At 41.0% G+C, this 11,111-nt stretch overlaps 1 protein-coding gene across 2 annotated transcripts in view; it reads left to right on the top strand.

Moving 5' to 3' along the window:
• The first annotated feature begins 1,922 nt into the window (after positions 1–1,922).
• uba7 (ubiquitin-like modifier activating enzyme 7) overlaps positions 1,923–11,111 on the top strand; it is a 100,288-nt gene continuing 91,099 nt past the window's right edge. The window contains exons 1-12 of one of the 2 annotated variants that reach the window (XR_008144192.1): positions 1,923–2,158; positions 3,401–3,569; positions 6,719–6,853; positions 7,124–7,230; positions 7,364–7,454; positions 7,592–7,721; positions 8,057–8,154; positions 8,318–8,467; positions 8,722–8,886; positions 9,169–9,285; positions 9,527–9,607; positions 10,082–10,237. Coding sequence is in view for 1 of the 2 variants with exons in the window: in XM_052526540.1 (XP_052382500.1) it covers positions 2,112–2,158; positions 3,401–3,569; positions 6,719–6,853; positions 7,124–7,230; positions 7,364–7,454; positions 7,592–7,721; positions 8,057–8,154; positions 8,318–8,467; positions 8,722–8,886; positions 9,169–9,285; positions 9,527–9,607; positions 10,082–10,237 (1,446 nt within the window). In the remaining variant the exon portion in view is untranslated. The remainder of the gene's footprint in view (positions 2,159–3,400; positions 3,570–6,718; positions 6,854–7,123; positions 7,231–7,363; positions 7,455–7,591; positions 7,722–8,056; positions 8,155–8,317; positions 8,468–8,721; positions 8,887–9,168; positions 9,286–9,526; positions 9,608–10,081; positions 10,238–11,111) is intronic. The other variant, XM_052526540.1, reaches the window with a different exon arrangement.

Genomic DNA, 11,111 nt, shown 5'->3' with positions numbered 1-11,111 from the left:
CAGCTCACTGGTCACGATGGCAACACCCATCCGTAGCACGCGCTCCAGCAGGTGTATCTCATTGATCATCCCTAAAGCCAACACCTCATTCGGCCGCCTTTCGTTCCAGTACTCTGCTGCCTGTGACTGGAACGAATTGCAAAAATCGCTGAAGTTGGAGACTTTTATCTCCCTCACCAACTTCAAAAATCAGCTAGCTGAGCAGCTAACCGATCGCTGCAGCTGTACATAATCTATTGGTAAATAGCACACCCATTTTCACCTACCTCATCCCCACAGTTTTTATTTATTTACTTTTCTGCTCTTTTGCACACCAATATCTCTACCTGTACATGATCATCTGATCATTTATCACTCCAGTGTTAATCTGCAATATTGTAATTATTCGCCTACCTCCTCATGCCTTTTGCACACATTGTATATAGACTCCCCTTTTTTCTCTGTGTTATTGACTTGTTAATTGTTTACTCCATGTGTAACTCTGTGTTGTCTGTTCACACTGCTATGCTTTATCTTGGCCAGGTCGCAGTTGCAAATGAGAACCTGTTCTCAACTAGCCTACCTGGTTAAATAAAGGTGAAATAAAAAATAAAAAATAAAAAAAATCTGCTAACCATGTGTATGTGACCAATAAAATTTGATTTGAACTGGGAATTGAATAACTGCAGTTGAAATAGCTAAATAAATTCAAGAATACTCTTATTGCAATGTGGAAGGCTCTTAAAGGAGCCTTTGGTTGTGCATAGTGTAGTCTATGGTGTTGCTTAGGAACAGAACCCTCTTCAAAAAAGTAGGAGGTTTATTTTACCAGGCAAGTCAGTTAAGAACAAATTCTTATTTTCAATGACGGCCTAGGAACAGTGGGTTAACTGCCTGTTCAGGGACAGAACAACAGATTTGTACCTTGTCAGGTCAGGGATTTGAACTTGCAACCTTTCGGTTACAAGTCCAACACGCTAACCACTAGGCTACCCTGCCGCGAAGATCTCCACCACAGATTGCCTCTCAGTATAATATCCCTTAAAACAAATAATGTTAACATTGGATTGATAGATGCATGTGCACACACATCTGCATGTGTAGCATGTGACAATAACAGGACCATATCAAGGATAGCATCCCAAATGAATAGAAAATACCACTTGAAGCTTGATGATGAGTTGATCATTTGAATCAGCTGTGCTAAGACAAAAACAAAGAAGTGCACCCCTTGGAGTCCCCATGACCTGTTCATCTGTAGACAGCCTTTCATAGCTCTTTATCAGAGGAGAGAAAACAACTTCATTATACACAAATTACACCACACGGAATATTATGAAACTATTATCTCCGCCCTAACTTTATAGGGACTGGAACTACACAAGTACCTGCTCTATCCAGAATAGTCTACTCTTTCACATTGACAGTTGGGGCTGCTATCCTTTCACCCTCCACCATGGCAGTTAACTAGCTACCTACAAATGCAGTTGGAGTTTGTTTTTTACAGTGATAAATTCATCAAGATAGCTAGCTAATGTGAAGTTATGTAGCTGGGGATGTTTAATTCACTTAACTAGCTTTATACAGCATGTAAAGTTAACTAGCTCCTTTAGCAGCTCATTGAGTTCGCCTACACTGTAGCTAGTTAGCTAATAATACATCGGGTTTTTTACATTTTCGAAATGTATTTACTTGGTTCCCCCAGCCATGTGGATAATTCGAAACAGGGAAGCAAAATGTGTTTGTCACCAGAGCGTTTTAGAGGATATTACTATAGGACTGTTTACCCATTTAATAACCAGACCTTCATACAAATCTGCTATGCGGAAATCTTGACGCACAATCGAACAGTGTTATATGCTGCCAGCACCCACACAAGCGAGTCACAGTTGTCAGCCTAAACCGCACTCGGCAATTGACTGCTTTCTTGTGAACATGCCCACTGGTGATAGAGGCGATGACGTCATTTAGAGAAAAGCGAAAGTTAAATAATCGTCCTACTGAAAAAGTTTTACAGGTAGCATTCTTGTTCTAAACCCTGCTCATGAATACATTTAAGAAACTTGAATAGGGAACAGTTTGGCTCTGCACAATAGAACGAAAACGGGATTATCACCAACCTTTTCCAAAACATGTCTGAAAGCAATGATATCGACGAGGGCTTTTACTCCCGACAGCTGTAAGTATAGCCTGTCATGTCCAAAGGAAACTACAATTTGACAGTTGACATGCATCTAGCAAGGTTATTATAGTTTTGAGTTTTTATATGCGTTTTATTTCTATTCGCTTCTCTACATTTATTTTAAATTCAGTTTATTTTCAGTTAGTATAAAAATACATATTTTTTTTCTATTATTTGGTTTCAGTTTCAGTGTTAGGGGAAGAAAGCATGATTTAAACCTAACCCTAACCTTGACCACACTGCAAACTTTATGCCTAAACATAATCTTAGATTAAGACCAAAACGCGAATTCTTGGAGCCAAATCTGACATTGAGACTGTGGAATCTGACTTTGTTTTTTTGGGGCGATGTCACTTCTTACAACTGGGGGCAGTAATACATAAGGTGATGTCTCAGGTCATAGGTTAGGTTAGGTTTCAAATGTAAAGTCTGTCTCAATGTGACTTGGATTTAAAAGGAAGAGTGCAGAGACTGTCTTTCCACTAGTTAACACAGCCACAAAGTCAGATTTCACAGCCACGAAGTAAAAATTTGCTGCAAAAAATTGCTTTTTGGTCATAATTTAAGGTTAGGGTTAGGCATGAAGTTAGCAGTGTGGTTCATTTTAGGGTTAAAGGGATACTTAGGGGTTTTGGCAATGAGGTCCATTGTCTACTTCCCCAGGGTCAGATAAACGTGTGAATACCATTTTTATGTTTCGCTGTCCAATATGGAGGAAGTTAAGAGGTACAGCATAGTTTTGTGAGCCAATACTAACTGGCGTTAGCGCAATGACTGGAAGTGTATGGGTATCTGTTAATTGAATGGGCGGGGTTTATCCATAATTATTACTTTGTGGCTGTGTTAACTAGTGACGACCCTGAGACTGGTGCAAAAAATATGGTGGAAGGAAACTCTCTCACCCATGTTAACACCAATCCAATGCTTTTTAACTTTAGTGACGATTTTGTACCTGTAGTGATATCTAGAGATAATAATGCACAGGCCTATATGAAACATCGCCATTTCCAGGCAGCATTTCGCCGCCAGATTCAGACCCGATATCCACATCCAAAAAGCCTGAAAACCCCATTTGATATTTGCTCGAAGTTTGGATAATAGTTTCAGTATAGTTAGTTTGTTCATTATTTTATTTCAGTTCACACATTTTATTTAATATCATATTTTGTTTTAGTTTCAGTTTACTATAATAACATTGGCATCTAGTAACAGTCTTGTCTTTTGGGCACTGTGTGGTAGGTATGTGTTGGGTCATGAGGCGATGCGTCGCATGGGGACAGCTAATGTCCTCATTGCGGGGATGCGGGGTCTAGGGGTGGAGATCGCCAAGAATGTCATCCTCTCTGGAGTGAAGTCCGTCACTGTGCAGGATGAGGGACTGGCTGAGTGGATGGACTTCTCCTCACAGGTAGGCTACCTGTGTCATAGAGTAACCCTGTTATACTGTAATTCTGTTCAAGAAATAATCTGCCCCCTAGACTAATTTAGGAATACAGGGTTTGAAAGGTCTCAATGTCATCATGTCACAGCAAGAAAGAGACTACTTGGCCTTAGCAGGCATTCCTGCCAATATCACCTGGCACAGGTGGAGTTGACAAATTGAGGCTGTTCTGAGGGCAAAAGGGGGTGCAACCAGTGACGGTCGGTGTCATTTAAATGAGGGAAGATTATTATTTGGCCTTATTTCTATTACAGCATATTGGATGACTGTCATTCATATTCCATTCACCCAGCTCAATTGAACATTTAGGCTACTATAAGATACTAACATTTTCCCTGTACACATCATGAGGTTGCTACAACCTAGCCGATTAATTACATTTTACAACGTAGGTGCACAGATCGAGAGAATTTTGAGTAATCAAGGTGACAGACAGTGACACATACAAACAGCTCGTTGTATAAATAATTCCGGCTCGCATCTATCTACGCATTCTCCTCATCTCACCTTTTTCCATTTACTTGTGGACTTCAGTGCACAACACATCAGCTGTGCTTGAGTCAACTACTCACCACATTTTATGCACTGCAGTGCTAGCTAACTGTAGCTTTTGCTTTCAGTACTAGATTCCTTCTCTGATCCTTTGATTGGCTGGACAACATGTCAGTTCATGCTGCTAGAGCTCTGATAGGTTGGAAGATGTCCCCCGAAAGCTGTCATAATTACAGTGTGTCTATGGAAGGGGGTGAGAACCATGTGCCTCCTGGGTTTTGTATTGAAGACAATGTACCCATAGGAGGACAGAAGCTAAGTGTCCTCCGGCTACACCATGGTGCTACCCTACAGAGTGCTCCTGAGGCTACTGTAAAACTTTCAATGCAAAACAGTGTGTTTTAATTAACTATTTGGTGAGGTGAATATATTTAGTATAGCTTTGCCTAAAAAGGATAACTTTAATGTTTCACGATTTTTATTTTTATTACATTCACTGAGGAGCCTCCACTGGGTGCAACACAATATTAGGAAGATGTTTTGGTTACTGCATGATTCCATATGTGTTATTTCATAGTTTTCATGTCTTCGCTATTATTTATAAAAAAAATTTGACTGGTACTGGATATATATATATATATTTGAGTACTCATATAACAAGAATATTGTAAAGGTTTTCCTCCTCTTCGTCTGAAGAGGAGAGGCGAGAAGGATCGGAGGACCAATATGCGGCGTGGTAAGTGTCCATGGTTCTTTTAATAAGAAATACTACATGTGAACACAAAAACAATAAATGTGGAACGGACGAAAACCAAAACAGTACCGTGTGGTGAAAAACACAGACACGGAAACAAACACCCACCAACACACAGTGAAACCCAGGCTACCAAAGTATGATTCTCAATCAGAGACAACTAATGACACCTGCCTCTGATTGAGAACCATACTAGGCCAAAACATAGAAATCCCCAAATCATAGAAAAACAAACATAGACTGCCCACCCCAACTCACGCCTTGACCATACTAAATAATGACAAAACAAAGGAAATAAAGGTCAGAACGTGACAAATATATTCTCTAATTATATGAATAGATCTAATTCCAAACCCAAACATAATTATTCCCAATAACAATTTAGCGACAGTCTGAATTTGTTGTAAACTGACTTGCCTAGTTAAATAAAGGTTAAATAAAGGTTACGTTTTTAAAAAATATGAAAATATGCCCTCCCACCTATCTGTTTCATGTCTCAAGTACTGTAGCCGCGAAGCCAGTAGGGATATAATGTAAGAATGTACTAATATTTACCATATTCTAATCATTCTCATGTGCCAACGTATCGCCAAGGGCCATGCCATGGTGAAATTTGCACACTTGGGGATCTGAAACAATCGGATGGTGAAACTTGCATCCAGCCAACCAGAAGGCGAAGCAATTCATGCAATTCATGCATAACATCTTGGCCATGTTCTGTTATAATCTCCACCCGGCACAGCCAGAAGAGGACTGGCCACCCCTCATAACCTGGTTCCTCTCTCGGTTTCTTCCTAGGTTCTGGTCTTTCTAGGGAGTTTTTCCTAGCCACCGTGCTTCTACAGTACACCTGCATTGCTTGCTGTTTGGGGTTTTAGGCTGGGTTTCTGTACAGCACTTTGTGACATCAGCTGATGTAAGAAGGGCTTTATAAATACATTTGATTTGATTGATAATGTCCTGCAAATAAACATTATTTTAAAAGTTTACATTTTTTATTTTGCAAGTAGTAGGCATTAAGAATTAGCATAAATGTGGATTGGAGCGTTATAGTTACATGATGACATTACATGCCTTCAAAATTTCCATCATCATTTGTCACAATAAAGTTAGACAAAAGAAAAATCCATAAAAATGTATATATCCTATATCTGCCGTTTCCATTACTCATGTCGCAAAGATTTGTTTTTGCTTTTGTCGAATAAAAGTCAATGGAAACCTGCATAATGATTTCATATGTAATTTGAAGATGGAACATGGACAATAACTATTTAGAGCAATCCACGTTAGGCCGTCTCTATCACACTGCAATCTCTGTAACTATTTAGAGCAATCCACGTTAGGCCGTCTCTATCACACTGCCATCTCTGTAACTATTTAGAGCAATCCACATTAGGCCGTCTCTATCACACTGCCATCTCTGTAACTATTTAGAGCAATCCACGTTAGGCCGTCTCTATCACACTGCCATCTCTGTAACTATTTAGAGCAATCCACGTTAGGCCGTCTCTATCACACTGCCATCTCTGTAACTATTTAGAGCAATCCACGTTAGGCCGTCTCTATCACACTGCCATCTCTGTAACTATTTAGAGCAATCCACGTTAGGCCGTCTCTATCACACTGCCATCTCTGTAACTATTTAGAGCAATCCACGTTAGGCCGTCTCTATCACACTGCCATCTCTGTAACTATTTAGAGCAATCCACGTTAGGCCGTCTCTATCACACTGCCATCTCTGTAACTATTTAGCACCTGATATTAATGGAGGGAAATAGGAATACAGGGGCATATAACATTCTGAAAATGTTCATTCAGATCAGATGTTATTTTGTCAAACTACTCCTGAACCCCAATGTTTCCCTTCCAGTTTTTCCTGCTGGCATCTCACCTTGGTCAGAACCGAGCCCTGAGTTCCCTATCTCAGCTGTCTGCCCTTAATCCCCATGTCCATGTGTCTGCCCACACTGGACCACTGAAGGAGACGCTGCTGCAACAATTCCAGGTAGGCCTGAACCCTGCCTTGCGTTTACTCACTTTCTCTCTGGACTAGCCATACACAGTACAGCTAGGGATGCACAAATCTGGTAACGTTCTCAAAATTTCATGATTTTCTGGAAAACCTGGTTGGAAGATTGCCGGAATCAGGAGGGAACAGACAGGAAACCAGGATTTCTGGAAAACCTGGGAATTTTCAGGAAGCTGACCAGATTTGTTCAACCCTATGTATGGCAATAACATTAAAGGTGAGAACATATCTTATTTGTTTTCCCAGGTGGTGGTGCTGACTGGCTCCTCTCTGGATGACCAGCAGCGTTTTGGGACGTTTTGTCATTCAAATGGAATCAAGTTCATTGTGGCTGATACCAAAGGACTTTGTGGGTGAGGGGGGTGACACACCATCTCTACTTTAACCAATAATAACCTCTCCTGTAACAGTCCTCATCCATAGTAGATATGAGTGATGCATAGCTGGTTCAGTTCCCCAATGGTTATTGTTTTGGTTCTATTGCAGTCAGTTATTCTGTGACTTTGGGGAGGAGTTTGAGGTCTTGGACACTGATGGGGAGACACCTGCATCAGCCATGATAGATGATATAACCAAGGTATTCATTCAATGCTTACCTTTCCTTAACTATTGAAGATGGTGGCATTTGCATATTATACCTGGGAATACAGTATGTCAGTGGACAAGATCATAGAGCAAAAACCACTGTTATACATTGTTCTCTTGCGTCTATAGGCGGATCCTGGAGTGGTCACATGCATTGAACAGAGGCATGGCTTTGTAGATGGCAGCACTGTGTCCCTCTCTGAAGTGTGTGGCATGACAAAGCTCAATAGCTATGGACCAGTGGACATCAAATTCCTTGGTGAGTTCTTATTCACAGGGGAAAAGCATCCAAAATAATGGTGGTTTAGAACAAGAATGCAGAAAATGTACTTTGCCCCTTAAGTGCCACCAGTAAAACTTGTTTACTAGAAAGATATTTCAACTTTAGTTTCTCTCGAAAGGACATCTCCTTTTATAATATTATATAATTGTTGTAATATGAGGCATATCTAAGCTACTTAGATACTAATACATGACAGGAAATGGCATGACAGTAGTGGTGATGACATTTAATATGGACAGAAATGTAAATGAATATGATGATTCCTACATTATGATGTGTGTGTAAATGATGACATGTTCTTTCATTGCCAGGCCCTGATTCCTTCAGTATTTGTGACACCTCAAGCTTTTCTGAGTATGAGAAAGGCGGCGTAGCAACTGAGGTCAAAAAGTCTAAAATACTACAATTTGTAAGTATTGTTTCTTAATTTTATCAAATGAATTATGTTGGACTAGGCATTCATCTATCCCAAGAATAATATTTGGATATTTACTGTATCATATGGAAAGCCAACCTTACCAATATGGAGTTCAATGCTTACTTTATGCCTAAACTTTCTGTACTTGTTACAGAAACCCCTTGACGAGGCCTTGGTTGACCCTGAGTTACTAGTAATGACTGACTATGGGAAGATGACGAAGCACCAGACACTGCACCTGGCCTTCCAAGCCCTGCATGGCTTTGTGAAGAGAGTGGGACGACTACCTAAGCCCAGGTCCCAGGTCAGTGAAAGACAATACAAAATAATATTTATTTTTCTGGTATGGAACATTCATGTGTTGGTAGTAGAAATCTTATGACATTATACTGTATTTGCCTGTCTCACCACGCTTTGTGATGTTCAGTGGGCTAAGAAAGCATCTTTAGAATCTGTGAAAGATATTTGAACCAGTAGCTCAAGTTGGATAGAATCCCTAAAGAAACTGGTCATGCTCTGTCTTACTATGGAATCGGCTGTCCATCCATCCCCCTACAGTCGGATGCTGAGCTACTGGTAGCCATGGTGACAGAACTGAATAAGGTGTCCCATCTGGATCAGTTAGATGAAGGTGTGGTGCAGAGTCTGTCCTTCACTGCCTGTGGTGACCTGGCCCCTGTTAACGCCTTCATCGGAGGGCTGGCCGCCCAAGAAGTCATGAAGGTGAGGACAAAAGTCCAGAGAAGGAACATAGGTATCCAACACATTTAGGCACTAAAGAAATATGAAGAGCTTGCAGTCCCAATAATTCAAAGCTGCCCTATGATATAGTCAAGCCCCTCGACAGTAGAATGCATTTATTACACCTTTATGAGCAAACTGCTACGGTTTCTGTACTCCAGAAAGCACTGCCAGGGATAGTGAAGTGCCTGTGATGTGCTGTATGGTTCATAGTGTTGATATGTTTGCCTGTGTGCCTGATGTTCCTATTTGGTGTCCCTATAGGCGTGCACTGGGAAGTTCACCCCTCTTCAGCAGTGGCTGTACTTTGATGCACTGGAGTGCCTTCCTGAAGGCAATGGTGGAGAGGGAGAGGAACTGACAGAGAGCACTTGTTCACCAGTAAGATTTTAATGCATAATATTTAAAAATATTAATATCAGCCAATACATATTCAAATAAATATATATATAATATCAGCCAAAAGCTAGCTATCCATTACTATCTCCCCCATAAAGAATAATTACTGTAGCCTTAGGAAGCCATGTTTTATCTATCAGGAAAATTATCAATTGGCATGTGTTGGTGGATATTTATTCCCTGCCTGTCTGCATTAACCACTGCTCTACTGTCTCTATTGCAGAGAGGTTCTCGGTATGACGGGCAGACTGCAGTGTTTGGATCAGGCTTCCAGGAGAGGCTTGGTGAACAGAAGTATTTCCTTGTGAGTGCCAGTCTTCTCATCTCTCACCAGCAGGGGGTGCCCTCTGCATGGCCAAAAAGGCCGCAGTGTCATTCTTTCCCTCTGGTCACTCCTGCTAGTGTTGATAATGACACATGCAGGAAACAGCTGTGATTCAGGTGGCATTTCCTGTTAGCGTTTGGTCCTGCCAAGCCCTCACCTACCAGGCTTCCTTTGCATGTGTTATGCTAGCTTTTATTTGTTTTGCTTTGTGTGTGTGTGCGCGTGACTTTGTGTGTGTATGCTTGTGTTATTGCACTCTCACCAGTTCTGTTTCCACATGAGTGTGTTGGAGTGAAAGTCTTAATACCCTCTGATGTGCAAAAACTAGCTTGGCATATACTATGACAAATGTGTTGATTAAGTGATATTTATACAGTAGATGAATGAATGCAGCTTGATTTGTTCTATTTTATTTTGTATTCTAACATGTCTTCTGTCATGATGTGTCGTCAGGTTGGGGCTGGCGCTATAGGTTGTGAACTTCTCAAGAATTTTGCTCTGATTGGCCTGGGAGCTGGAGAGGGTGGGCACATCACTGTGACAGACATGGACTCCATAGAGAGATCCAATCTAAACCGACAATTTCTCTTCAGGTCTCAAGACATTGGGGTAAGAGAGAAGCAATTCTAAACACAAGCACAATTCTCAAAATGCTTACTAGATATTGAAATTCTCAGATGCCTTTTATGTTGTAGAATTGTTTTTATTCATTTTCAACACATTTCCCTTTTTAAGATGGAACTGATCTTTTATTTGTGACAAAATCATTATTGATGGATGTTGATGACAAATGCAGAGAAGGAGAGACAGAATGTATAATTTATACTGAGAGTGTGTTTCTCTGTTAATCATGATTCGTGGCAACAAGTTTAATGTTTACACAGATTTGTTAACATTTAAAACCATGGGAAAGAGAAATAAATATTAATCTGACTCACAGGCGAAAGATCACATTCTTCTAGAACACACAGGGGGAAACCTTGTACTGCAAATTCCATCATCCCAGCGTTTTTCTGCTCCATAATTAAAGTACAGATAGTTTTGTTTGCCTGGGTAGTTGTCCGGCTGTCCTTTGCTCCAGTTGATAAAGTCAAATCTGGACCCATTGCTGCAGAGCCATAGGCCTTCCTGAGCAAGATCATAACCTTCAATCCAGGCGCGAGGAAATCCCCCAGTTTGTATAATTACCATCTTCTGTATGAAATTATATTCTGCTGTGCTGTGGACGGATGCCAGGTTGGCTCCCTGATACACACAGAACTGCTCAGACTCGGTACCTGAAGCAGCGGGATCCGTATTTGGACCAGCCAGAGGGACATGCGCTCCTGCACTCTGTCCCCTCCAACCTCTCCCCTGTTCCCTGAAAAGCCTCCTGATACAAGCCCTGGTCTCCATCCATCTCTACCGAGGGCTCCAGAGTTTCCAGGTCATTCACGTCAGCTGGATACTTAACAGCATCAATTTCCTGAAACATCTGGAGACC

Source organism: Oncorhynchus keta, chromosome 10 (genome assembly GCF_023373465.1).
Source record: "Oncorhynchus keta strain PuntledgeMale-10-30-2019 chromosome 10, Oket_V2, whole genome shotgun sequence".
NCBI lineage: Eukaryota > Metazoa > Chordata > Actinopteri > Salmoniformes > Salmonidae > Oncorhynchus > Oncorhynchus keta.
Note: the sequence above shows the minus strand (reverse complement) of the source record. Positions and strands in the feature narration are given on the sequence as shown.